The sequence below is a fragment of the Temnothorax curvispinosus genome, unplaced genomic scaffold, assembly GCF_003070985.1.
Source record: "Temnothorax curvispinosus isolate PA1 unplaced genomic scaffold, ASM307098v1 QBEX01009969.1, whole genome shotgun sequence".
Classification (NCBI taxonomy): domain Eukaryota; kingdom Metazoa; phylum Arthropoda; class Insecta; order Hymenoptera; family Formicidae; genus Temnothorax; species Temnothorax curvispinosus.
In genome coordinates, this window is record NW_020219749.1 from 33,077 (window position 1) to 59,691 (window position 26,615).

Genomic DNA, 26,615 nt, shown 5'->3' on the forward strand with positions numbered 1-26,615 from the left:
AATATGTTTAAAAGAAAAGCATTTCTTTTATCATTTCTCTCTCAATTTAGGAATTCGAAGTTACAATAGATTACAAATTGTAATGTAATTTCTTAAAAAGTACGGATACGATTTTAGCAATGTTAAATCTTTTAATAAGAATGTAAAGTTGATGTTTGAAATATTTAAGTTCTATTTTGTCCTTTTTTTTTTATTTGTGCGGAGATAACTGACACATGTTTGAAGCTGAATCATTTAAACTTTAAACGGCAAGCGGACGACAATTTTCGAAAATGACGACATTGCATACGTGATTTCGAGGGACGCGAACGATTTAATAATATTCAAATATTTGAGTTTTACTTGACCCCTTTCCGCGCGCTCGCCGAGAAGACGTCGGCAGGAAGCATTTTTAGAGAAAAGGGACCTCTTTCGTTCGGGAAACGTGAAACGTAGAATGGTCGGTAAATCGGCGACACGTTACTGTCGGGATTTTCTGGTCTACCAAATTCTTTTGATTCGCTGACATTCAAATATTTAAGCCTGGTTCGACTCCGTATTCGCGAATCGACAAACTGTCACGCGGCAGAGAAAAAGCTCGGCGAAAGCGCTAAATAAAAAAACCCAATCTAATTGACACGTTGTTGAGATTGCTAGATTGTATTACCCGAGAAACGGAAGTTCTAATTTCATTAATTTTATCGAAATATCCACGTATCGTAGAATAGAATCAGATATCAACTCTTAGTTGAAACAGCCAAGTCTTTTATTCGACTTTGGGATTTCTAAAGAAAATCCACGCTCTGTGTGCCATTATTCAGAGAGAGAGAGCACTTTTCTGTTATACTTAGTTCTTATTTCTGCGATGAAAACCAGATCTTGAAAAATATACAGGGTGTACCAGGCTATCCGCAGATCCTTTCATCCGCAGATATATCCGGATTTTTTATTTATTTCTTTTAATTCCAAGACTTATGACTTCAGTATAGTAATATCTCTTTCTCACGCTTTATGTTCGCTTCAGCGGTTAAGAATTAAAATCTAATTTAGCTGGTACAATCAAACGAAATATTTCGCTGTATAGACTATCCGTTTGATTTTATAGTTTTATCTTAATGTAAAAAATACAAAACATATATCGCGAAATATTCCGAACTTTTTTGACACTGAAGAAATCGCGAATGCCGCAAAAATGAATTCGAGTTCCAAGTTATTGTTTGAGCTTTTTCACAACAGAAATCAAGATCGAAGCTCGTGTTCTTTACGCTCTTTTTATTCTCGCCGACCCGCGACCCTTCGCAAATCATAAGTCGCTTTCTTTCCGCGCCGCTCAAATATTTACGTTATTTGTTCGCTGGTGAATCAACAATCAACAGCCGTCGGCTGTCTCGACGCGAGAAGAGAGAGCTACGCGAATCGGAATCGGTGACGCGTGATTATCGAGATTTTTGAACCTATCGATCTCGACTGATCTCCAAGTAGTAACGGTCGACTGCTGGGCTCCATGCAGGGACGAAGGGGAGATATGAGACGCGCACCCTCTTTCGTCGACCCCTCAGCAATTAAATTAAACAACGTGGCCCGTGCGGAGAGAAAGCAGGAGAAGAAAAAGATTCTTCTTGCACCGCGCCGCGTCGCTGGATACTTGCTCAGCTCCATTTGCAAAATTAGAGATCTATTCGTCCGCGAGAGATGGCAATCGCTCTTGGAGAGCAAAGGTGACACGGCACAATGGTGACGCGTCAATCTCTCACCCTCCGCTTGCCCGCACTCACCCTCCAGAAGCCCTCCTTCATTCTCCCTTTTTGACCTCCCGTCCATTTCTTCCTCCGCGGATCTGTCCTACTTTCTTTCTCATCTTTTCTCATTTGTGTGAGAATTCATCACCGAAAAAGAATTCGCTGGTCGATCAGGGCTTCGGTCCATTGAATTTTCGTTCTTTTTTCTGTTCGCACGGAAAATCCTAGATAGAATAAAAATGATCCTTCGTCTAACAAAGTTACCCGATTAATGCGGAAAATAGAATACTAATTGGTGTAACCGAGCGAGCGATACAGGCCGTTGCATATCTTTAGTCAAACAGAGAAGAAAAAGTTTGAACACAGAAGTGGTTATTCCGTGTCCACGTGTATTGTCATAGTGTCGGGAGACGATTTAGGTATACGCGAGAGAAAACTGACATCTATTTCTCTCTCTTGATCGCGCGTATGCGCTTCCGATTCTCTTTCCGATCTCGAGAGATGCTTGCTTAGAATAATCCGCGATCTTTTTTTTTTTTTTTGGTCGATCGTGGGCGTGTCGTGAAGGGACGCGAAGGATGGGATTGTGGACCGGGTCAATAACCACTCCTCGTCAAATTTTTCAGCAAAGTAATTTTATTTTTCTCAAACTTCTCCTCCAAACTCCCTTTCTCTTTCTTCCATTAACTCAAGATATACACAGGACCGTCGCGCGTCGTTTCGCTCTTCGCCTCGTCGAGCTCGCGACGTTATTTACAGGACACTGTGCCGACCGTCCGGCGAGGTGCGTAATAAATAACGGTAATAATAATTATAATAGACTAATAATAATCGTAATAATGTAATAGTACTAAAGACGGCGACAGTAATAGCGGTGTCCCTTATTCGCAATTATAATGATAGTACTAATTTACAAATTGGGAAATCAAGCTCTCTCTTTCTTCGCGATGCTCTGACGGACTTTCGTGCGTGTCCTCTTTTTCTTCTTTATAATATCTATATTCATATATGTATATATATATATATTAAATCCTGTCGATATATTGTTTCTCCGTAGGTGCTATTTACAAAATTTACGGGTCTAATCTCTAAGCTATTTACAACCATAGAGTGCGCCCGGCCGCCGTGCCTGCACAACCGACGAATAAGGCCCCGCGCGTCCGCCCTGTTTTCCTTCGCGTCACGCTTTCTCGTTCTCCTTTCCTCTCCTACGTTCAAGCGTTCTTTCGATTTGTTAGTTTGTCGGGGATTGCGCGGGCACGGCTCCGAAGTAACAAAATAAATACTGACTAGCCCGTCCTGGCGTCTCCGCCTTGAGCGGCGGTAGCGAACGAACGGACGCCCCCGTTGATGAGTGAAAGCTCGCGTGATTCGAACATTTAAAATTGACAAATTAATTAATAATAAATTAACAGAAGCTTCTCTGTACGCGAGAAACTGTTACAAACGGTTTTCTCTGCGAGAGATGTGGGTGCATCGATAAGTGACGACACTGAATGCTTATTTCTGTTATCGTGTATATAAAGTAGTGTATTGTACTTTTTTCTTACAGGAGTAAGCATTCGAACAACTATGTCACGATTGTCTTCAAGTATTTTTGTCTTCTTCTGGCATTCGGATTACAAGACGCTTTCCTTTAGCAACTAGTCGTATAATTATATAAGAGTGATTTTTTTTAAGCATATATATAGTGCGTATAAAGTCATTTCTCTTTTCTAACTACCATTTCTCTAGAAATGTGAAAAAAACTAGCTACAATTTTTTCGAAGTCAGTGAGGAAGCATCGTGTGATCTGAATTTTTCAGAATTCTCCCGATAGCTAAGAGCCCAAGGACTATCTTTAATAAATAGCGTTTAGTCAAATTAGTCAGTATTCAATAAACATGAATTGTTATCATCTATATTCTAGCGTTTGCTCTAGAATTCTGTATAAAAATTGAATATGTGCGAATAACTGACCGGTTTTGCTTACCGCAATTTATTAAAGCCCCGTCTTGTAATTTTGCCCATTACTACTAAATATATTTAAAGCTTACGAGAAAGATTTACAAACTAAATATTAAATCAGAAATTGGCAGCACACACTCTTGCAGAGAAAATAGATTTCGAATCACGAAGCACACACAGCCTTAGTGTCAATGTCAATGAAATACCTGGTGCTATGCCTCCGTCCGCTCGCCGGAATCCGCAGGGCGCCAGATAATCTACGACGATAATCTTAGACAAGACGCAGCTGCGTCCCTTTTACGCTGCGACATCGCGTCGCGTCGCGGTCGTATCGCCTCGCCTCGCGTCGCGTCGCGTCGCGTCACGTCACATCGCGTCGCGTCACATCACGTCGCGTTGCATCACGGCCGCGGGACAGGAAGATAGCACACGACGCTTGGTAATCGAATGTCGCTCGGCCGACCTTGGTCGACGCGAGATACTCGCGAAGATATGTTGGAACTTCTGCCTCGGGGATACGCGTTCGGGACTCTCGCTCGGGAACTGTCCGGATTCCCGAGATGGAACCTACGCCCTTACGCCGCCACGAGACTGTCGATCGACGGCCAGGACGGCACGTGTCACGTGTCCTGGACGTGCAAGTAGACGTCCTGCTCCGGCTGACTGAGGAGGTGGTGTATCTGCTGCATGGTGCAGAGCGGACAGACCTCCTCCTCGGTGCCGTCGGCGACGAGCCTCCTGGCGGCTCCGGGCGCCCTTCTGCCGTAATCGACGATGTACGAGTAGCCGTCGGAGTCGATCGAGCTCGACCTCGTAGTCGTCAATCGCAACAGTCGCCTGCCGTTGTTGGGGGGATTCGCGGTCTCAGGACGACCGTATCTCGTGGACTCCAGATCCGAGTCTTTGAAATCTATATAGGAATAGCCCTCGGAGTCTACCGAGAGCCGCCTACGGCCCTCCTCTCGGACCGCGAACCTCGACACCGCGACGGAATCCGCCGGTCTTTTCGGGCTCGACGGCGTCCGAGCGGGGGAGGTGCGCGGTCCAGGTCGGTGGGGGGGAGGGATGGGGATGCCGGAGTCACGAGGTCTTGCGGGGACTCGTACGTCGGCCGGATAGCCATCGGCGGCCAAGACATCGAGATCTCGACACGATGGAAATTCCCCGCGGGAAAGCATAGGCGAGGGTGGGGTGGGAGGTGAGGGAGGCCGCTGGCTCGTGATCAGGGCGTTCTGCGTAGCTAGCAGCAGGTGACTGTCTCGCAGAAGGTTGTTCTCGTTTCGCAGCAGTAGCGGGCTGTTCGCGCCAGTGCCGCCCGAAGCAAGTCGAGCGGCGGACGACTGGGCGGTGGCAGCGATCGACAGGGGTACCCCCTGCGACTTGGCCAGAAGGGCGCGCGGCGTCCGGTAGCCGCCCAGGACCGCCCGCGACGGCTTGTCCTGGACGCGCAGTATCGACCTGGGGTCGCGATAATCGAGATAGTCGAGGTGATGCGGCTGCGGCGGTCTCTTTTCCCTGCGTGCAGGTAGCAGCGGTGGTTCGCGTGGTGGCGGAGGGACCCGCGGGTGGGCCTCGGGATTTCGTACCTCGATCGTCGGCGCCTGGCCGTGACTCGTCGGCAGGTGATTGTGCAGCTGCGAGTGCGACACCGCGTGATCCTGTAGGTCCTCGTAAAGAACGGCGCCGCCGGCACCGCCGCCGCCAATGCCGGGGCCCGGATGCGGCTGGCCGTCCGGCAGCACGCGACCCCGTCCGGCGACCGCTGCCGCGCCCGCTGCGCTCTTGCACGGCAGCAAGTTTTGCACTTTCCGTTTGTGCCTGTAACAGATAAGAAAAAGACGATGTTATTAAACGGATAAGCGACAAAAATATCTCATTTAAGAATAAAAGTGATCATGAATAAGAAATTGTACGAGATTGCTGCGCTGGTCAGAATTCATTACATCAGTGTGACATTTAGATTTTATATTTGAATTTTCTTATCGTGAGGACAATAATAAATCTTTCCGCACAATTATGATATAAACGAAACTGCACTCTGTGTTTTATAGGAAGACAATGGAAGGCATTTTCTTCAGAATATCTTTTTCCTTCCGCGTAACTCTTGCAAATTCAGACATGCGCACGTTTCAAGTTAAATTCGGTCAGTTGGGACGATTCTATAGGTATGTTGCTTCTCTGGTTTCATTCGAAACACCATCTCGGAAAGCTCGCAGCAAATTCCTCAAGTTGGACGAGCGGAGGATGTTGATATTCTACTTTGCTCTCATCTCCCACTCCCTCCCTTCTCTTCTCCCTGCCGTCGACCAGCCCCCGTCGACACACCAGATTAGTTGGGAGCTCGTTGCAATTGTTTGTACAGGCAGGCGCTTTGCTGTGGGCGCGCTCGAGAGCTTTCCTCGGTGTAAACTTTAATGAATCGGGCACTGCGTTTGCCTATCAGCGTCGTTTTACGCGTATACAGGGTGTCCCGAGGTTGCACTTCCTTTTACCCTCTGATCATTTTATGATTGACATTTTTATCAATGAAAATTATCGTATTTTCTTATTTTCTCATGTTAAATATTAAAATTCTGTTATTCAACTACCGGCAGTTATCGAGAAATTGGGCAATCAGATAACAATAGAATTCGTCATGAATTAACGCGAAAAATTTTGGAACTCTTTCAAATTTGTAATAAAAGATCTAAACAAATAAATGGCATTATTAAAGTTAAAAAAATTTTATTTTGTTATAACAGAATTTTAATATTTAACATGAGAAAATAAGAAAATACGATAATTTCGAGATACCCGGTACATCTGGCGGCTCTTCGCCGCATTCATCATCTTCTACGCGAATTAACATATGCTCGACGAGCGCATAATAACGCGGTCGTGATTGCTACTTGGCCGGTATCTGTGCGATTGTACAAATACACATCTGTAATACGCGCGCAAATTGGCCCATACTCTCACTTCGAATTAGCATTGCATCTTGCGCGGAATGCGGACAATCTAATTCTGAATTGTACTAAATCTAATATATGCGGACAGTGACGTTCGTGCTGTTAAACCAGGTCACAAAACTACCGTGTATTTCAATACACGCATATATTCATCTCGAGAAGGTACCGAGATAAATTAAAAAAACAAAGAGCAGGTAGCTCATCATGTTTCTAAAATTTTTTGTTTCGAGATAAAGTTACGGTATAATTATCAGGATAGATGATCATTTTCATGTATTTTAATATTTCGCACTGTAAGCTCATTCTTTCTCAATACGATAAAAGAGATTTCAAGCGTACGGAGGTAAAATGAAATTTTACGAAAACTATTATGGTACTCCTTCACATATATTCCACGTTCCAGATAAGATAATGTCTGGCAGTCCGTCGAGTGTTAGCTGCGAAATTTCGCACATCGCAGCGCCTCGAAGTGATACGCGTGCATCTCTGACCTGTCCATCACGGTCACAGTCGTCTCCTCCGCTAATCGCAGGTCGCGCTGGCTAAAGCGTTTAAACTCGGCTCGTCCGACTGTGGGGATTCACTTATCCGAGAGAGGATTCGCGGTATAAACGCCGACTCTGACGAGGGTCCCGAGAGTTCTGCCGACCGGAGATAATGATGCTGGAAACATACGGCCGCTGATCTCCGGTCGCTAGATTCCTCTTTTTTAGAGGGATTTCTTCGTCAACGTACCGTTGGCGCCACGTAGTCGTAGTCGTAAATCACGAGAGAAATTACGTGTAATTTATTTAATCCTATAACTCGTCATAGAAACTGCGCTGAGTAATTAAGAAAGAATATTGTGATGCCCTCTTTTAAAATACACTAGTAAATTTCAAACATTTTCGGATTTTCATAAATAATTTGCAATAATACATTAAATATTCAACCTCCTTAGAAAAACAAGATCTTGTTCGCATTAGTTTTTTGATAAATGGAAATATATTTTGTAAAAATGTATTTTGCGGAATATTTCCTTAGCCATTGATTATTATTGACATTTTATAAAATAAAAACTTTTACCATCTAGAATTGTAAAATCATATTTTTATACTCGTTTTAGAAAAATTTACAAGTATTCCGTGGCGAAATGAAGAACATATATGACATCACGAAAACGCGAAAACTCCTATCGATTTTTCTTTATAATTATTTCTTCAAACGTGGAGAATCTTTAGTTTGCGATCCTTCGTTTTGCATCTTTCAACTTTCAACGTATAGCGCATCACCGATGGTATCTGCATGTATATGTTCATGTATATTCAAAGACCAGGGCGCCGTTCGGCTCGCAAAGTAGTTTACCCTTCAAGTTTTAATTATCTAATTAACTCTGTCAGTTCGATAATATTTGCCCGTGTAATTAAACCACAAGCTAAGGTTAACAACTTGCGCTGCACTTTCAGCAGTAGGTCGAGATGAAGTTGAGAAAACGGAAAGATCCGCGTCTCTTTTAAACTGAAAAGAGCGGCGAGAAGGGGAGATGCGGATGAGAAGGCGGAAAAGGTACGGTATAAATACGAACTGATCGATTATCGGATCGCTGAATATGATTTCTGCCTCGTGACTCTGCTCGCGTATAAAGCTCCGACTTGCAGGAGCATTACGTAAACAACATTCGCGGATGACTTAAGAGTAGACTCGCTCACGTGGAGTATTGCGTTTGCATACGAATACGCACATTATTCGATGGTAAACATGATACTTTCTTACAAATGGCGAAATTTGATTTCTCGAAGTACTCGAAGCACTTGCTGCTTCACTACATTCTCAAATCAGGAGTATCAAATTTAAGTAATTTGTTGAAGCGGAACTTCACTCTTTTGGCGTTTTCTTGTTAATATCGCATTTGCGTCGTCTGCCTGGCACTACCACATCAATTCTCTTCCCTGCGCTTCGTCATCGTCATCGCGAGTAAAGATTTTTCATTATGCTCGCTTACAACTGCCCGCTCTGCACCCTATTCCATTTCCTAATAGATTTTATTTAGTCATGATGATACGGGGAACGGTAATGATCGTCGAAGGGCGACGAGTTTGAAGAAAAGCTCGGCTGGCGACATAGAAAACGATTCAAGCCAATTTCACGCCCTCATCGATTTTCAAAAGTGCACGGAAGGAATTAAATTAATTTCTTAAGTGAATCAAAGACGCAAAAAAGATCCCGAGAACGAAAATCTGAAAAGAATTATTTCTTTGGGTAATATTTTCCTTATGAAAAGAATTCAAGAAAATATACTTTAAATTCTTATAAGAAAGCTCTTTATATGTATTTTAAGTATTTAAATAACAAGATCTCGTAAAAAATACCGTTTCCTTAATTTTAATTTGCTTAACGTTCAACTGCACGATACGACGAGTTTCCGACGTAAAAGCGGCCTATAAGTCTGCGCGAAACGACAACGTAAGACAACGTAGGTTGTCGACACAGTGTATACCTCGGGATCTTCCTCGTGCGGATGGAGTCGAGGGAACACCAAAGTGAATTCGCTCGATGCTAAGCGCTGAATAGGTCATTTAAGCCGAGCTTTTAACTCGAGCTAATTAACTACCATTCCCTCCCTCCCCCTCCGTGTCCTTCGTCGCTCGTTCACTAGCTCGCTCTTGCGCTTTCACGACATTTCTCTCTTTCCTTCGACTTTTTCGACTCACACACGTCTTCGTGTTCAGATAATATACATGACGGGATATGAGTCTACCGATTCGAATGCACCTCTGATACATTATTGGCGCGAGAATAATACGAGCGATAAAAGGAATAATCGATAATCAGTAAAGTGTTAAATACAAGCAAGTGTCAACTTGATTGAAATTACTGGAATCATTTTACTATATTGATGCATCGTTCTGTTCTTGTAAAATATATTGTTAGAATGTATTTATTTTCCATTCATCTATTTTCATCATCTGCTTTTAATAGGAACCTCTATTCTATATTTATTATTTCTATATTTATATTTCTATCGGTTATAGTTAGTTCTACTAAATTTTATTATATATTTGTTAATTATGATTATTCTAATAATAATTTTGCATACAAATTCAAAGGACAACCTCTCATAAATCTATTTTTTTTTTCAACAACATCAAGATACTTAAAAAAAACGGTCATTTGTTTTTATTATTTTGTCAACTCCTTATTATTCTCTACCGCAGACACAATAACTTTATAATCTTAATCAGCGAGTTTAAGATTATGGCGGATTTGAGAATAGTGTGAGGATGTTTAGAAGCGGATTAGCGAGCTTTTGTACACTGGAGGGTCACATCCGATACTCGCGCGTACGTGCACCAAAGGCGCGAGACCGATCATAAAGTTAGAACCTGAGACATCTAGGATCTCGAAGTTTACTCGCCGTTCTCACGCGTGCAAACGCGCTAGAGTCTCTTGTAAGTTTCTCGAAACTACAAATTTTGCATATCAATGCGGACTAGATACACCCCGACCGTCAGCGTCATCGCGATAGACATCTTCTCACCTTCGCCATGACATCCATGCCTTTCAAATGTTAGATAGATCTAATAAAGAAAAATTTTTTAAACGTTTTTTAAACCTGAAAGAAATTTCTCCATTGGAGAACAGGAATATCGCCACTTTTCATTTTTTTACCGTTTCGAATTTACTGCCAGAATATCTTTTTAAAAAGATATATTAGAAACTGTCCAGATTCAGATTTGCATCAGTTATATCGAATTTCTAAAAATAAAATAAAGAGTAAAAATAGATATGGATGTAAAGTCGGACGTAATAGTTTGTAGTAATCGATAAGCCGCCTAGTCAATCTTGAAGATAAATACCGTCATCAGAAGTACCTATTGTTATTACCGGGAGTATCGTCATCATGGGACATCATTTCGAAATCCGTTTTGGTACATTTGTTTGATAGCTCGATGTAAAACCAAATCTATCTCGTATCTACGCAGGGAGGGGAATATTGTTTTGCCGCTATCTCGTCGTAGGGGCCGGCGCGTGCTTATCAGCGAGGTTTAGCATACAACGAGCATTATTCCGGTTCGGTCATGCGAGCGGCCGGTTATCAGTGACGGCCCCATCGAGGTCCTCATCGATCCTTACCCGATCTCTGTAGCTTGCCCGGGGTAGCAGTCCTTTCGTAAACGAGCCCTGTTCAAAACCCTTTACGACCACGGACGCGAGCTCCTATCTACGGGACGGGTTTACGGTCGCGAATAAAAAAAATGATTTATTCCAGCGATACGCTTGCGCGATGCTCCGGGATACTCAAATCTCTATGACGCGTAACGCTCCCCATTTCCAATATCCAGGAACCAGGACTACAAAGCGCACAGCTGCGAGCATTCTGTACGACTTTGAGTTCGCCGTTTTCTTATTTAACATTTAGGAGCGCAGCACGCCGCGGCTGATGCGCTTTTGATACGCGGATGCCTGCGCCCCATCGCAAAGCATTTTGAAACGTTACGAATGCATCTTATATATATCGTTCTTTGAATTTTCAAATGGAAGATAGATATCAAAAGATTCCTCCTTCTCATCTTCTTTCTTTTCTCTATTCGGTTTAACTTTTCTTTTCTTTCTGTCGTCGCGTTCGTTATTATGCAAATCGTGATTTGATGGTAAAGAATGGCAACGAAAATTCGCCTGTGAAAAACGCAAACGCGCGGGGCACAAAGATTTTCCGAGTGGTTTTTAAGAACCGTCGAATCCGCGCGAGAAGCGTGTGCATGACGCGCGCTTAAAATATGCGGGTATTCGGGGCTAGTCACACCCCCGGTAGTCGATCGATGGCCTTGCACCGGCGACCGGCGTGAAACAGGCGAGGAGGACCTTTACGGGCCGCAATTTTTTCAGGGTAACGAGCATAAGGGTGCGATTGACGGCGGGTAGGTACTTGCCAGCAAAAGCGGTTTAACCTTCGCGGGAACAAGCTAGCTCTATAGAGGGTGTCGATGTTTTAGTTCACCATTACAACGGAATCGCGGCATGTTTCTCTCGTTGGCACGTCGGTTATGTCCCAATAAAACAGGATCATTGTATTATCGCTTCTTATATTTCTCGAAAAGCAGGCTTTTTCGTTCGGCGATCATTTATACGAAGGGCAGCCAATTGATCGCCAAATTTACCGCGCAGTTTCTTCACGGGATGTAACAATAAGAAGCTATATAAATTGATAAAATATAATATAATACATGATTCAGTCAAGAATAACAATAGCTGTATAGAAAAAATGTATAGTCTCATGTTATCCCGTATTTCATAAACTTGCTTTGCAGCAAAATGTCAAAATGCACAGCATCGAGTAATCAATAAAAATTGTTATTTATACATTTTCTTAAAACGTGAAGAAAAAGGAAAATATGTTTTGCGTGCGTTTCACTATCAACAAATTCTGAATGTACATAGTATATATGTAGGATCGAAATGACGCCGACAAGTTTACGCTAGATACATCCACGGCAAGTCTACTGGCGCATTGGTGACCAATAACACGCGGTTTCGTCCGCAAATTTGCACTGTCCAAACGCGAGACCGCCGGAAAAAACCGCCGCGGTCGAGCTGAGCTTCGCATCGTCCACTAACAATATAATTAATACGCTATCCATTCGCTAATTCGTCGCGACTCGATTGCGCAATGCTAATAGAACGCCAACTAGAAAGCCCCCGCTTCGCAATTGAAGCGAGACAACAATCTAGCAGAGAGAATTAATAATGTGCAAATAATCCAAGCTAATCTGTGAAAACGAAAATACAACAGATTGAGAGGAGGAAGGAAGAATTAATAGTTTCTTTTCGATAATAATGGACATTAATATATTTTTGTGAGGCTAAACGTTTCGGGTGTAAGTAAATTTTGCAGATTTTATCCCGCATGAATAAAATTTCGTATAAAATATCAATAAATTTCCCCAGTGAAAGATATTGCATTCATCGAAATTATTTATCGGAACGAGAACAAGGACGAGAATTTCGCAAATTTTATTTACATAAGCAAGTTTAAACAATTTCGGGAGCGCATTAACCGCGCGCGAATCCGGAAACTATCGGTAGTCGCGATGTAGTTTCGGTTCACCCGGAGTTTCCATTTGCCAGGGTGATTCTCGGGGAGACGTTAACAGCTACCCTGTGTGATACGTAAGTTATGCTCTGTAAAGCCGGCAATCTCGAGTTGGAAATCCGACAAATATGTAACGCGGCATTAGCGGCGGTAATTTACAAAACTCCATCTCTGCATTTGCCCCTTCGGGCAATCGCGTATTCAAAAGAGAAACCATGTATAACGACTATGTTCAATTCCATCTCAAATATCCTAATTAATTAGTCTGATTAATTACCAGGGAAGAGAGGGAGATTTTAGATTAAAAATTATTAAAAATATTCAAATCGAATTACGCATAAACTTGCGAACATTATTTCTGAGAAGTTAAAATATCATCAGAAAAGTAAACTGTGGAAGATTTAAATAGTAATTACGAGAGAGTGATATTTCGTTCCTTTGGGGATTTAATCTCTAATTTGAAAGACTATCCCTCGAAAATTCCCTAGATTCGCTTTTGCCCGGCGGCAACTTCCATCCCTCATGGAAACTCGGGGAAAGCAATGCAGAAGAAGGAAAACGGGGAAGGCGGGAGGAAGGTTAATGAGCAAATATAATTATGGGTTACGAAATACTAGGCTAGCGGGACAGGGATCACAGGTCCAAACGAGTTCCGAAGCTGTTCCGAAGTTCTTAAGGAATCACACGAGCCCGCTCTTCCCTGCCTCCCTCGTTCATCCTCTAAACTGGTTGCGGCACGAAAACGAGGCTGCTTAATATTTGACACGCCAACACGAAAATCCTCCGAAGTTGATACTCGGGAGAAGGAAAGGGAAGAGAGGCCATGGGAAAGCCGATGGGAAAGAGCGAGAGAGAGAGAGAGAGAGAGAGAAAACTGATGAAAGTTTGAAGGAAGGAAAACTAATCTGGTGGTTGTTTATACGTACGTGGGGGAAACGGGGATGGAGAGAACGGCGACGCCCCTTGATTGAAACACCGTGGACATTTAAATTGTAGAAGTTTACGAATAAATTTGTATGCTAAGGCCGAGGAAAGGTACGAACGCCTTTTTTGGAATGAGCTGAGAGGGGTAGGATTTGCCTAATGAGCGAATGTTCGCGGGGGAAAGCAAGCAGACTCTCGCAGAGAGCTTTCAGGGTGTAAGAGAGTCTTTTGTTTCTTGTTTGTTAGCGTATTCGAGACATTGATGCTTGCTGTTAAATGGCGAATTAGAGAGAGGGTTAAAGAAGATTATGCCGAGAAGCTTATACAAGGGTGAATTAAGCCTTGAAAACCGAGTTTTATGAAAAACCTATAATGCCTGCTAAAATAAAATTAGTGGCGTAATGCTCTATTACCAAAACAAAATAATAAAATCTGTTCTTTACCTAAAATGTTTGTTTTATATTGTATTATTTTTATCGCAATCACTCTGAAATAATATAGCTATATGTTGCAAGATAAATATATAAATTTACATGAACAACAAGTGTAAAAATCACACGATTATATGTCTCTGTTACGATATTTACAATTGTTTGTGTAATTTTACATATTTGTTTACAATATCTAATAGTGCTAGGAAATACCCGTATTTGAATCTCGTGAAAGCCCGACAGTCACGTGTTACGACACGTTGATAGAACACGTTTCGCCACATAATCATGTGTAACTAATCCCATTCGGAATATTGAGAGATGAGCGAATCAAGGATCGTCAGTAGGTAGCGCAGAACAAGAGAAACGGAGGCGGCTATTGAGTGCAAGTACCAGCAGGCTGGGATGGGGAGTTAATAAGTGAAACGGGACGTGATTAACCGTCTGGCCATCCGACAGGATCTTCGTAATGAAAAGAGAAGGAGAAAGAGAGAGAGAAAGAGAGAGAAATGTCCAAACACGAGGGAGCGTGCACGTCGTAATGACCTCAAAGGTGGTTAGAAACGGAGGCGAAGGCTTCCCCGAAGTTTCACGGAGAAGGTTCGCGAACACTCGGCCAGACGCATTGTACTTTGGCAAGCACGTAGATGAAGAGGCGTCCGGGCTCTCTCCTTTGACACCGGGCATTAATGTCGTTTCGACGGTCCTCTTCGAGATCGTTACTTCGAGATACCTCGGCATGTACCGATCGATCTTGTGTTATTCCTCCATCTTGGCTACGCTATATGAGCCCGTAATGACTGCATTGAACAAACTTGTATTTTCCAATAGAGCGACGGGAAATAATTACGCTCGTCGGAATATAAAGTTTTATTAGTACTTCGAAGGTAGAACGATCAATTTGCCTGAACGTAAAGTGCAGAACGTGCAATAAAGCGGCACGCATGAAGCATAGTATATTTCCATCCGATTTTGGATTTATCGGAGTGATATTAGCCTTCGCGGTATAAGAATATAATTACGCAATATGTTGCTTTGACAGGATAATACGATATGTCAAGAATCATTTTTCATTTGAAGTTTATGATACATGAGTGACAACATTGAAATTAATCCTTCTTTGTTAGGAAATATTATTAATTAAAATGTTGATAGATTTTTCTTTAACGCGTGCATCGCAAAAGTTTTTCTTACAACTGCTTGGATAAACATGTTGCATTAGTGAATTAGAGATTTTATTGATTTGTAATGCGTTACGACTTTGCATCCAAAAGATCTGTATTGTAAGATCTGAAAGCGAGTTTGCATTTTCGAAATGTCACACTGGCATCCCAACAGAGTTTAATCTGCAGGATGGTCCGAACGTGACTGTCACTCGTCAAATTCGAATCCCGAACTTGATTTTCTCGCCTATTCATGCATCCGCATCTGCTCATCGTCACTGAATATTCAGGAGTCGTTCGTCCGATAGATGGTTTAACTCGTCAGTGATGAAGAAATAAAAATGTGGAAAAAAGGGGAGAGTGGAAGAGGGAAAACGAATATTATGCTTGGAAACGCGAGGAAATTAGCTCTCGCCCAAGTTTTAATATCCGTTTTATTTTATTTCGCGTGGCCGGTCGGATCAGCGGCAGCGAATCCCGCGTCTCGCGTCAGGATCGCTTCTCGTGCACCGTTCAACAAAAGATCGCGAGGGTGGATGGGATGAAGCCGGAGGAGCGCGATCGAGCAGCCAATTTCCTAAGCAAGAGGATTATGTTCCATACGCGGGAAATTAAATTTTCGTACTTCTCGCGAATTCATTTATCGCATGGACCAAACACGTGGATCGAATCAAACGCTCGACTTTAAGCGTCCTCGATATCATCACCATCGGTACATGTATTCCAATAGTAAATTCTTCATCGAATGAAAATCGATTTCTCCGTAGAGCGATGTCTTAATTGCAATCTGTTTCTTCATCAGATCCTAACGTACGTCCCAAAATTCGATTCATACAGAACTCCACGAATATGGTGTACGTTTATTATTATGTTACAGTATAAAAAGAGATTAAGACACAAAAAGATCGTCGATAATGACGAAAGTCATCTTGAACGCGAAAAGTTAATAAACGTGACGTTTACGATGGATGGTGATTCATTGGCGTCGTCATATAGATCATAAGGGCGATTTAGAGGCTCAATAAGAGAGAGCAATCGGTCCCCGAATGATGGTCTTTCCCCGTCATTAGTTCGCCCTCGATGCCATACTTCGGATGATGATGTTTTGAGGAAATGAGGTCAGTGGAGTCGCGTTATTGCTACGTGAGGGAGTAATTAAACGGCGACAGTGATTAAGAGCCTCGTGAGCCGTCAGCCGTCACTTCCAGTCTTAATTTATTCGAATTCTGGCGTTAATGCCCGTGTGGCTTTCGAAAATATCGGTTCGCATTTAAACGTTATCGAGCTCTTTTATGAGCCGAGCGTTTGTTGAATAAAACATAAAAAGGAAGTAAAAAGTTAATTGTTTGTCTTTCTGCCGTAAGAATATAATATCCGCTTTTTCGAAATATAATGGAATCAAATATTGTCGGCGGAAAATTAATAAAATTACCACATATAAAATGAATGAAATAAAAGAATAATCCGCACGAAGTACGATACCATTGAAATACACGTACGTTTCACGCTGACTGATCCATAAAGATAAATATCAAAATATCACAAATTCCAAATACTATTATTATTAAGATTTGTACCACGATCATAATAAAATGTTCGATGTTTTTGTAATACCACATTCTTTCTTAATCTGTATCTCGACTCGCTTTCAAATTAAGCATCTCGCCCGTACATAGAACTTGATGTATATGTGCATATTTCACGCAATTGATTTCTTGTAACTACTTGTAACAAATTAATCCTATGTTAGACATAAAGTTTATTGATGCGAAGCTGCGATTGCATTAGATTATTCTAAACGGGAGACCAATTTTTGTTCTCTGCAAAGTATGAAGAGAGAAATAAGACGTGAAGAGCGAGAGAGAGAAGTCGGTGAACAAGGCTTTGAACGAAATCACGCTGGTCTGATTATAGAGAGATTCGAGCCTCCTTCAACGCGTGTAGTTAGCATAATTTCGTTTATGAAACTCGGGCGCTACGGCGCATCTGTCGCTCTCTCGTATTTTTTTCTTTTCTTTTTTTTAATTTCGCGGCCCTTCGTTATTCTAAACGAGTGCACGTCGCGCAAGCGGGAATATGCTTTCACATTTGCGACACGGGATTTATTTGCTATTGCATATACGCACGTGGAAAATTGCCTACCTTTTAATTAATTGCAATCCGTATGCGTTACGCAACATATCTCTTCTAGCCTTCTATATAATATTATTTTGTAAGCGCGGTTTCTTACGGTTCTCGGGACGCGTGAGATATGCAAATTACACTGAAAAATCGTGCATAAATAAATAAAAGTTACAAGTACATCAAGTTCTGAAAATTAATAATAAAACGTGTACCACGATCGGTTATCTGCTTTGCAGAGTTTTTTCGTTATTTCTTTCTCTATCTTTCCGGAGAGCTGGCCTCAACTACTCTCGAAGCTTTTCGTTGCGGTCTATCGGACCACGGAATAACCCCGAAAAGAGCCAGCAGTGCATAATAATTGCGAGAGAAATGGCGGAACAATACGTAGAGAGGAACATCATTTGCCGAGGAAAAGGGAGGAAGAGAGAAACAAGAGGAGACTCTGAAATAATTCTCTTCGATGGAATCTATCGGGGATTCCGGAAGATGCCCCACTCGATGCTGCGCCGATGGAACGCATTGTGTCCGGTTAGGAGAGCAGAATTTAGGGGGTCGCAAAGGGGGAGAGTCTTGAACACAGGATTGCGCCAATAATTCGCGAAATGCAGTCTAATACGCAGGTAGCGAATTCGTGGCTGTCAGGTGCGCAACGTACATACACACGCGCGTGCACTCTCTCTCAATATATATCGGGAATGTTCACCCCCATCGGTTCTCCAACACAGCCCGTCGGCTTGGTTGCGTACCCAGAGTGTGCGGTCGGCATACCCGACGTAACATGGTAGCATAACTGGCGCGCAACGTTACATTAGCCCGCGTGTATGCCGATTAATCGACCCGCGTGCCGTTGTGCGTACGCTCGCGTATTGCGTATGTGCGTGTATATTTGCTCGTGCGCCGCATGACATCGTTGTAGAAACTGCCGTAGGTTGGGTTAAGAGTGACGCGTGTGCTGTAACAGTAAGATTTCGGAGAAATATCAAGCATGTTTTTAGGAAAAATTTATTTGTCGATATTATTGGCGCTTATAATGTCGCAATATTTAATCGGCAATTAAGTGCCCAAATATATCTGTTAAGAGAGATAAAATTAAGAGATCTTTTGGAGCAAAGTTTCTTCTAAAGAAAGCTCGGAGTGCATACGAGCTTTCATGATCGAAATTACGTTGTAATTTATTTTATCTTGCTATATTTTGACGTAGAAATCATTTCCGATGTGTCTGAATATTTTAACACGAATGTTAAAGCCGGCTAAGATTATTAGTGCACGCGAGTGCATCACGCCGTCAGTACGTCACCGTGCAGTACGATAGTGCGTGTTCGTGTACGTGAGTAATGTGGAAATGTGAATATATGTATAGAGACGCGCAGGAATCTCTTAGCGTGCGTATGTGTGTTGCCCCCGCGCAAACGCATGTACTGCGGTATTCAGGTACTCAGTGCTATGCAGATGCAGGTAAACGGCGACGCATCGCGCCGCGTATCCACATGTGGTGCGTGTTAGTTGGCGAACCGACGTCGCCGCATAGTCGCTTGTGCGAATATCACGAACCTGACGACGGTGCGTAGGCAGGAAGGAAACGGAGAGAGAGAGGGAGGGGAGAGGGAGAGGAGTCGTAGGCTCCGGAGGGACCACAGGGCGCCAGGGCTCGTGGCATTTATGGGGATACATGCGCGAGGACAATGACGATGACGTAATTATGGACGGTTAGGGTAATAACACTGTCTGCGAGAGTACAATGGAATGCGACTGCGATAACGGCCGCAATTCGTGCGATACGCATATCTCTCAAACAGCGTTTCTCAATTTCCCCTCCGATGTGATTCTAATTACGTAGGCTTATCTGACGTTAGTTTCCGCGCGCTTATATGCCAAAATAGAGCGTCATGCTTAGACTGTTGTTTCATTAACATCTGTGGATTCGATGGTACAATTTAAATTTGTATAAAGTTAGAAACCTTACGATCAAAGGTACAAAGATTTAAAACTGCAAAGCTTTTTCTAATAATAAGTCCCAAGGATCTTCGAAAACTTTTGGAAGTATAAAAATCGAAATACCTTTGAATCGGAACAATTCAAAGACGTTTGGGAGAAACAAGACGATGAATAAAAAGTGTAAGAATCTGAAAATCCTGCATAATCAGAAAAATCAAAGAATCAGAAGATCATTTTGAAGATTTGAAGATACAAAGATCTAAAAAATGCGAATGCAAGCATTCTTAGGATCTTAAACTTTAATAATTCAAAGTTATAAATATCTGAAAGTCCTCAAACGAATTAGCAATTATCATTTACTGCTGTAGGTCCATTTTTAATTATCTTTGGTGATCCATCTTATTTACGTAGCCACGTAAATGAGAAACACTGTAACGCTCTCTCTTGCACCACCCACCTCCTGTGGGATTCCCTTTATTATTCTCCTCTTAGGCCGCGCGTCCGCGAGTATATCACTGCCGGAACGACGCGACGGCGGGACACAGCTGGAGTATTCAACGTTCGCCAAAACCGGTGGCAAGACCGACATGGTGCATCACGTCGCGACGCAGCCGGATGCGAATTGGCGCATCGCGCAAAAGACGCGTCGTGCATCTATCCCGCGTTGCAGCGCAATAGCCACGAGAATCAGCCTCATACTTTTGTAATTGAATCGAATCGACCGGTGCGGTGGTATGCCGGCGGGCTCGCGCTCGAGCCTCTTCACTGCGAGATAAAATCACCATGTGTTTGCCTGCATGTGTGTATATATATGATGTTTTTGTACGTGAAAATATAAGAGAGGAGAAGAGGATATGTTTATATTATTTATTTCGCGTTTTCGGAGTTACATTATTTATAACGAATATTATTTCCGTTATATTCTCCATTATATTGTAGTTTTTCAGCATGGTTACGCTTATAATGGAAAAATTCTCCAGTGAGATTGAAAAATCATGATTGGATGACCTTATTCGCATGCGGTCAGTTTCAGCGAGCGATTCGTTTATTATTTTTTAGGCTTGGAGATAAACCGATCGAACGTTTCGCAGAACTGAATGAATATCTCGTCTACCTATTTATAAGTATGCGCAGAAATTTATTTTATTCGTGAAGCAGTTTTTAAATCGAAGAATACGCGCGACAATGCGGCTTGTTAAAAGTTAGATTTCATCGCTATGGGTAAGAAGAACTTCTCGGACAGAAAAGCTCGAGGATCATTCATTTAGCGGAATAAAGTCCGCGCGTGCGGCGCGCCCCAGACCGGAGGATCGATTAGTATTCATATTATGCGCGAGATCTTCGTAAAGGAGCTTAAGTCCCGCGCAAATTGAAGAACGTATCTACCAGCCACTTATATTCTGTATCCCATTAAACTCGTAAGCTGCGATCATCCGCAACGGTCGGGCGAGTCTCGCGTGAGCTCGCGAACCGGAATATCATTAAAAACTCGCGAGCTTGGCAGCTCTGTAAAACTCGAAAATTCGAAGGATCGACGATTCGTAGAGTTCGCTAGCTCGACACTTCAGAGAGTTCCATGACGGCGAGGAGAGAATTTAAATTAAAAGAAAGAGCTAAAGGTTCGCGAGTACGTAACAATTGAAAGTTCGTAATTTGCTTGCACGTCATTGTGTTGCGTCAAGTCGCATCATGGGAGGAAATGTCACGGGAGATTCCGTCAACGCCTGCCAAGGACTTAGCTACGTGCCCTCGAACACAATATTCTCTCTCTTTCTCTCTTCCCGTCTCCTCCTTCTCTTCCTCTCGGTAAGGTGAATGCCTGTCGTCGCCTGATGGCCTGTCATCACCAATTATAACCCATTCAGACCCATACTGTGAGTTAAATTATCCATAGACTGGGTCAGATTGTCCCTTTTGACCACGTCTGTAGAAACAACGTGAGCGTGAATCAGTGGCCGCGTGCCTTCCTCTCGCGCCCTCCTCACATTGCATCCCGTCCTCGCATCGCCAACGCGGCGCGGCGCGGCGCGGCGTCGCGCCCCCGATAATTCGTCGAATCGCCGATGAAATTGCAGGCGATGCATATAATGCAAGCGGTATCGCATGCAACGCATTGCGAAGTGTAGCACCAACCGTTCGGTCCTCGCCACACCCGAACATTGTTCACAATAGCATCCTGATTACTCGCGAGGGTTTGTAGAAATATCTCTAAAGTGAGCTAGTTAACGCTAGTTAACAATTGTAAAAATTATGTACATAGTTTTGTAATTAAACAGTTTCTGTAAAAGAATCAACATAACAATGAATTACTTATGAAACAACGACGCCGAATGCCTTAAAAATGAAGGAAAGAGAACTTTTTCATTCGTGTATTGTCGCAAAATATTCGATAAGTGAACATTCTCGGGCGACGTTCGATTTTTATCTCGCAGGTATTGTCTCGCCACATTATTTTTCTTTGTTATCAGAGCTACTTTGCTATGTCTTATTGTTATGTCGTATGTTTTATTGTTATTGATTTCACTTTTGACGAATACAAAATTAAAACGACAGCGATTTCTATAATGCCCGAGATGTGCAAAGTCAAAAGGAATTTGTTAAAGGCAACGTTTCAACGGAAATCCTACTCAACGTGCGTTATTCTAGAACTGACCAGAAACCCTCATAAATCTCATTCTGTGCAAGATTGAAGAATGGGCTACGATGAGATTTATGAGAAAACAAAAATTTCCTTTCCTTTCAAAACCAGACAGATTTTGCTCCCTTTATGTTAAGCTTAAGTAAATCTTTAGGTTCTTTGTCTTCTTCTCTTTGGTTAAGTATATGCATCAAGCAATATATCTTCATGGGATTTTGATGAATGTCGCAATAATTCTTTCATGACTTTAGGGAGGGATATTCTTGAGGTTTTTAAGATAATATTTATACGATTCTAAATAAATATACCTATATCCTAACGGATCTATAAAATTATAATAAAATTAAATCTTTAGACGTTGAACTGTCTGCATTATACATATACTTAAGATTTTGGCACTTAAATTTCATGCCTTCCTGCCGCTCTTTTGTAGAAGGTTTAATTCTAATGATTCCAGCAGCCGTGTCTGGCAATCTTCCCGTCGGTGTTCTCGGTAATATCCGTAAGTGCATCCCGCGATTTTCTTGCGCGCACCCTTCTTGCCGATGTCTTGTCGCGTCGCGAAAGGGAGAGAAAGGGATGCCGGGGAGAAAGAGGACCGGTCGTATATATTTTTAAGACACCCGGAGAAGCGGCGTTAACAAGCAATGACTGCAATGGCGAAGACATAGACGAAGAGAGGCGCATGGTGCGTCAAAGTAGTGACGTCTAAGTGTAGCGAGGCCGTATCCACTCTACCTAATTGCTGCTTTCCATATATACATATGTGTTATACATGTGTGAATGTGCTTCGTGACAATTCCCAATGGAAAAAATTTATTATTTACTGTTTGTAATCCACATACAAAAACATTTTAGTTACGGAGAGAATAGCGAAAAAAGAGATGTAAATGCAGTAACGTCAAGTAATGAGCGTGAAACTTACCATCATCGTAAGCAGAAGAAACAAAGTTAAAAAAATACACGAATAAAAGAAGTTAATTCGGTCGATCTTTTTTTCCAGTTAAAAGGGCACATTTTCAGTACGATATATTTCACTTTCTTTGATACTGAAATTTTAACTCTTTAATTTCCGGTTGTTTCGTTATAATTCCCCTCCTGTTTCAATAAAAGAATTCTATTTAAGTCTTTAAAAGAAAAATAAAAAGAAGAATACAGGAGGATTTAAATGTTTTAGTGCCAGGCCATAATTTCGCGAATTAAGAATTCAATTTTGCATTGACCCAGTTCTCCGTTGCGGCTTTTTAATTCGCCTGTTTATTACATTGCCGTTACATGTTTACTCGCCATCGTCATCGCGATGTCGAAGTTTCGTTGAAACTCAACATTACTCGAGAAACAGCTATCGGATTTCTTGGGAACGGACCGAAGGCATAAACAAGGTAAAGCCGATCGTCCGATTCGTTTGTTTGTCATATAAAATAACCGAAGTCTGTTTGTCAACCGTCGTATATGTTCTAAAACTGTGTCGCGGAAAGGAATTGAAAGGATGAGACAAGAGAGGAAAGAAGGATTCTTCAGAACTTACCAAAGTTATCAGCTTCATGTTCCTGTTCAATATTTTTTGCCTTTAATAAATATTAAACACGGTATTAAAATTTGGAATTTATGAGATACAACTTTGTACTTAATTCTTATCAAAATTTGAATTAATTTTCTCGCACGCTATTAAGTAGATCTTACATTCTTCATTTTCTTGGCAAATTGTTGACGTTCAATATTTAAGAAATGCGTGTATTCCCCAAAGATGAACTCGAAAATGAGGTTCCCTTTCTTCTATACTTTAGCAAATCTTATGTTTTGTCTTATTTAAAAAACGTAAATATGCGAAATTCACAGATTCACAGTTCAAAAGAAGTTTGTATTATTTTCTGTGATCGTCGTACTGTTTTCTTTTAAGCACTTAAAAAATTTCTCACGCCGCTGAAAGTCTCTCACGTTCTCAGTTTGACACCGACATTCTCCATAAAGATAGACGAACGGAGTACCAGAGGGCGAAATGTGCTCATGCAATGCAGATCGTTAAAGCAACCTCTTCGTGCCAGTGACCCGAATGTGGCTTATGGAGACAAAGCGCAGTAAGGCGGTCGGGAAATGGAGGAAACGGGAAAAGAGCCGGCGAGGGAGAGCGCTCACGAGAGAAGCGGGCGCCCGCGTTCGTTTCCGTTTTCTCTCTCTTTCTCACCGCAATTCGTCTCTTCCGGTTTACTCGCGCGGATCCGTGGCGGGTGACGTTATTCCACGCAGGAAAACGTTGATAAACCGGGTTTCCCAGTTTTACCAAATTACGTTTTGTTTTACATACACGGCTTTGATGATCTGCTATTTTACAAAGTATTTCTTTTATACGCATTCAAAATAGCTTTCTGATAATTTTATGGTGATTGTGTCATTGCTGTAATAGAAAATAGACACTAGTTCTGGAGAGTTGCTTTTAGAGCGTTAAACCCGATAATAATAATTATTAAATGATATACAATTACTTTCTTCTAATTTTATAACAATAACTACTAATTCGATAAACGATAAATCGATGCGGTTAAAAAATGTCCAATAAATTTTAACGTCAAACTCACGACTTAAATGCTTAAGGTTGAGAATTGCATTCGCATACTCCCGGTGGTACTTAAATGTGGGGCTATTCGCTTTTCGTTTCTCGATTACGTCGAACGCGCGCGCGCGCGATCTCGGTATCTTTAAGGTGATTGGGCCATGTACCATATGAGTCAATATAAGGCTTAAAATTTATTTTAAGAAAAACCATTTTTATGGATATATTCTAGACACTTGTATAATTACTGATTTTATAATGTAACTTTTCATTCGATTACGTATCAATTTATCTACTGATAAATGTAAACAGTTCAAGATTTGACTTCAATTGACATTCGTACAAGAGAAATGTCGCGACATTGCATCTCTTCGCTGTAGGCAGCTATCATGCCAGTGCCATGTGTTTGAGTGAGGTTATGTATTGTGTTTATGTTGAAAAATAATGGAAGGTAACAAACAATTTCGATAACGGGAGATTTGCTTGCAAAAGAATAGTGCTGTGGAAAGAAAACACTACACGGCGCGGCGTTGCCACATGTCCACGTCGCGTACAGCTGATCGAAAGGCCGACAAGAAACGCGACGATTCATCAACTTTTGATTGAATTTTTGGCCTTATTACACGTCAACGTCGTTTTGTCTTATACTTAACAAGTGCTAGAAGAATCAAATAATGTTATTTTCAGTTTTTTGAACTTGTTTCTTTACAGACAGTGAGTGAACTTCTCAAAAAATGTATGTTTCCGGTACAATTTCCCATAAAACCTATGTTAAAAATGCCAACTTTGAGATTTAATATCTCAAAAACTAGACGTCAGATCTTCTCAAAATTGCAAATTTAAGCGTATTTAGGTTTTTTTTATAACATATATTTAATTCGGATTTTTTTCTTTGACATGCTTTGATGGCCCAATCACCTTAAATAAAACTCTGGATCGAATAGCCGCATTCGGTGCTAAACGCGGCGCTGAACAAGAGTGTAAATGCGCGAAGCTAAGACGAGATAGAAAATAGAATTGACGATAGTTAGAGCCCACAATGGTGGACGAAGATAGCGGCGAGGATGTACGGATGGGAAGGGAACACGACTCTGATTAGCATACAAACTACGCGCGGCCGTGTCGGTTCTCCACGTTTTGATTGTGTGCGCAGTGCCGTAGCTAAAGTCGCTGGCTCTCGTGGCGAGCAACTAGATTTGCCGCCTTCTCACAAACCAAATATTATCATATATAAATAACAAAATATCGCAATAAAATTTTCTGTTGCATAACAATGTCTCAAAGTAAGTTGCTCAAGGAATATGACGTTAATCCATCGATTAATGATAAATTAAATATAGTTTCGCACTTTTGTACATCAAACAAGATATATAAAGATAAAAAGACTTAATACGAGATCCACGTTTATAATTAATATCTTTATGTAACATTTTTCTCGTACTCACATATTCAATTTTAAATAAAAATCTCATGAAAGAAACTGTCATCTTAAATTTATAGATCTCGCTTAATTTTAAACTTCTTTAGATCGCTTTCATTCAGGTATAGTGGTTACGGTTCTGCGTTTCGCGCTAGGAACAAGCACCAGGAGAACATCGCAATAATATGGAGAACAGACGACCACGAGAACGGAGAGGAACCGCGAGAGCGTGCGAAACGGTGCGGAGAAATGCCGAGAAAAGGAGGCCGATGCCACCCACAAAGTAACGAGCCGCGAGACGCCGCAACACTCGAGACGTCACGCTCGATAATGGACCACAGCCATTACGATAAACGCGAAAACAGAGTCACGATTGTCCCGAATGGCGGAGAAACTCCAGCGAAAGATCTTTCGCAGCGGGAACTTGCGCAGGAATTATATGCAAACTTGATTTTTTGATTCAATTCTATATTCTTAACAATTGAGAAATTCATCAAGAAAAGGGAGAATATAATTATTTACACTTTTCGTGCCTTTCGAATCTTGTTATGAAGTCTTCGTTCAAAGAAAACGTTTCTTTTTAATTATTTTAGGACTTAGGAGATACTTCTTTTAAAAAAAGAAGAAATATCAGACTTGTGTCTGGTTTTTGTAAGTGAATTAAATAAATATGACCCAGATCTTAACATAAAGATTCACGTTTTATAATGTCATTTTCTGAGCAACTTACAACCAGAGAGAGGTAT

The 26,615-nt window shown here is 41.8% G+C and overlaps 1 protein-coding gene across 2 annotated transcripts in view; it reads right to left on the reverse strand.

The window, feature by feature from the left end:
• The window catches only part of LOC112459588, a 336,860-nt gene that overhangs the window by 12,803 nt on the left and 297,442 nt on the right, over nucleotides 1-26,615 (reverse strand). Inside the window, exon 4 of one of the 2 annotated variants that reach the window (XM_025023767.1) lies at nucleotides 5,237-5,483. In XM_025023767.1, the coding sequence (XP_024879535.1) occupies nucleotides 5,237-5,483 (247 nt within the window). Of the gene's footprint in view, nucleotides 1-2,258; nucleotides 5,484-26,615 lie in introns of those variants that run through there. The other variant, XM_025023766.1, reaches the window with a different exon arrangement.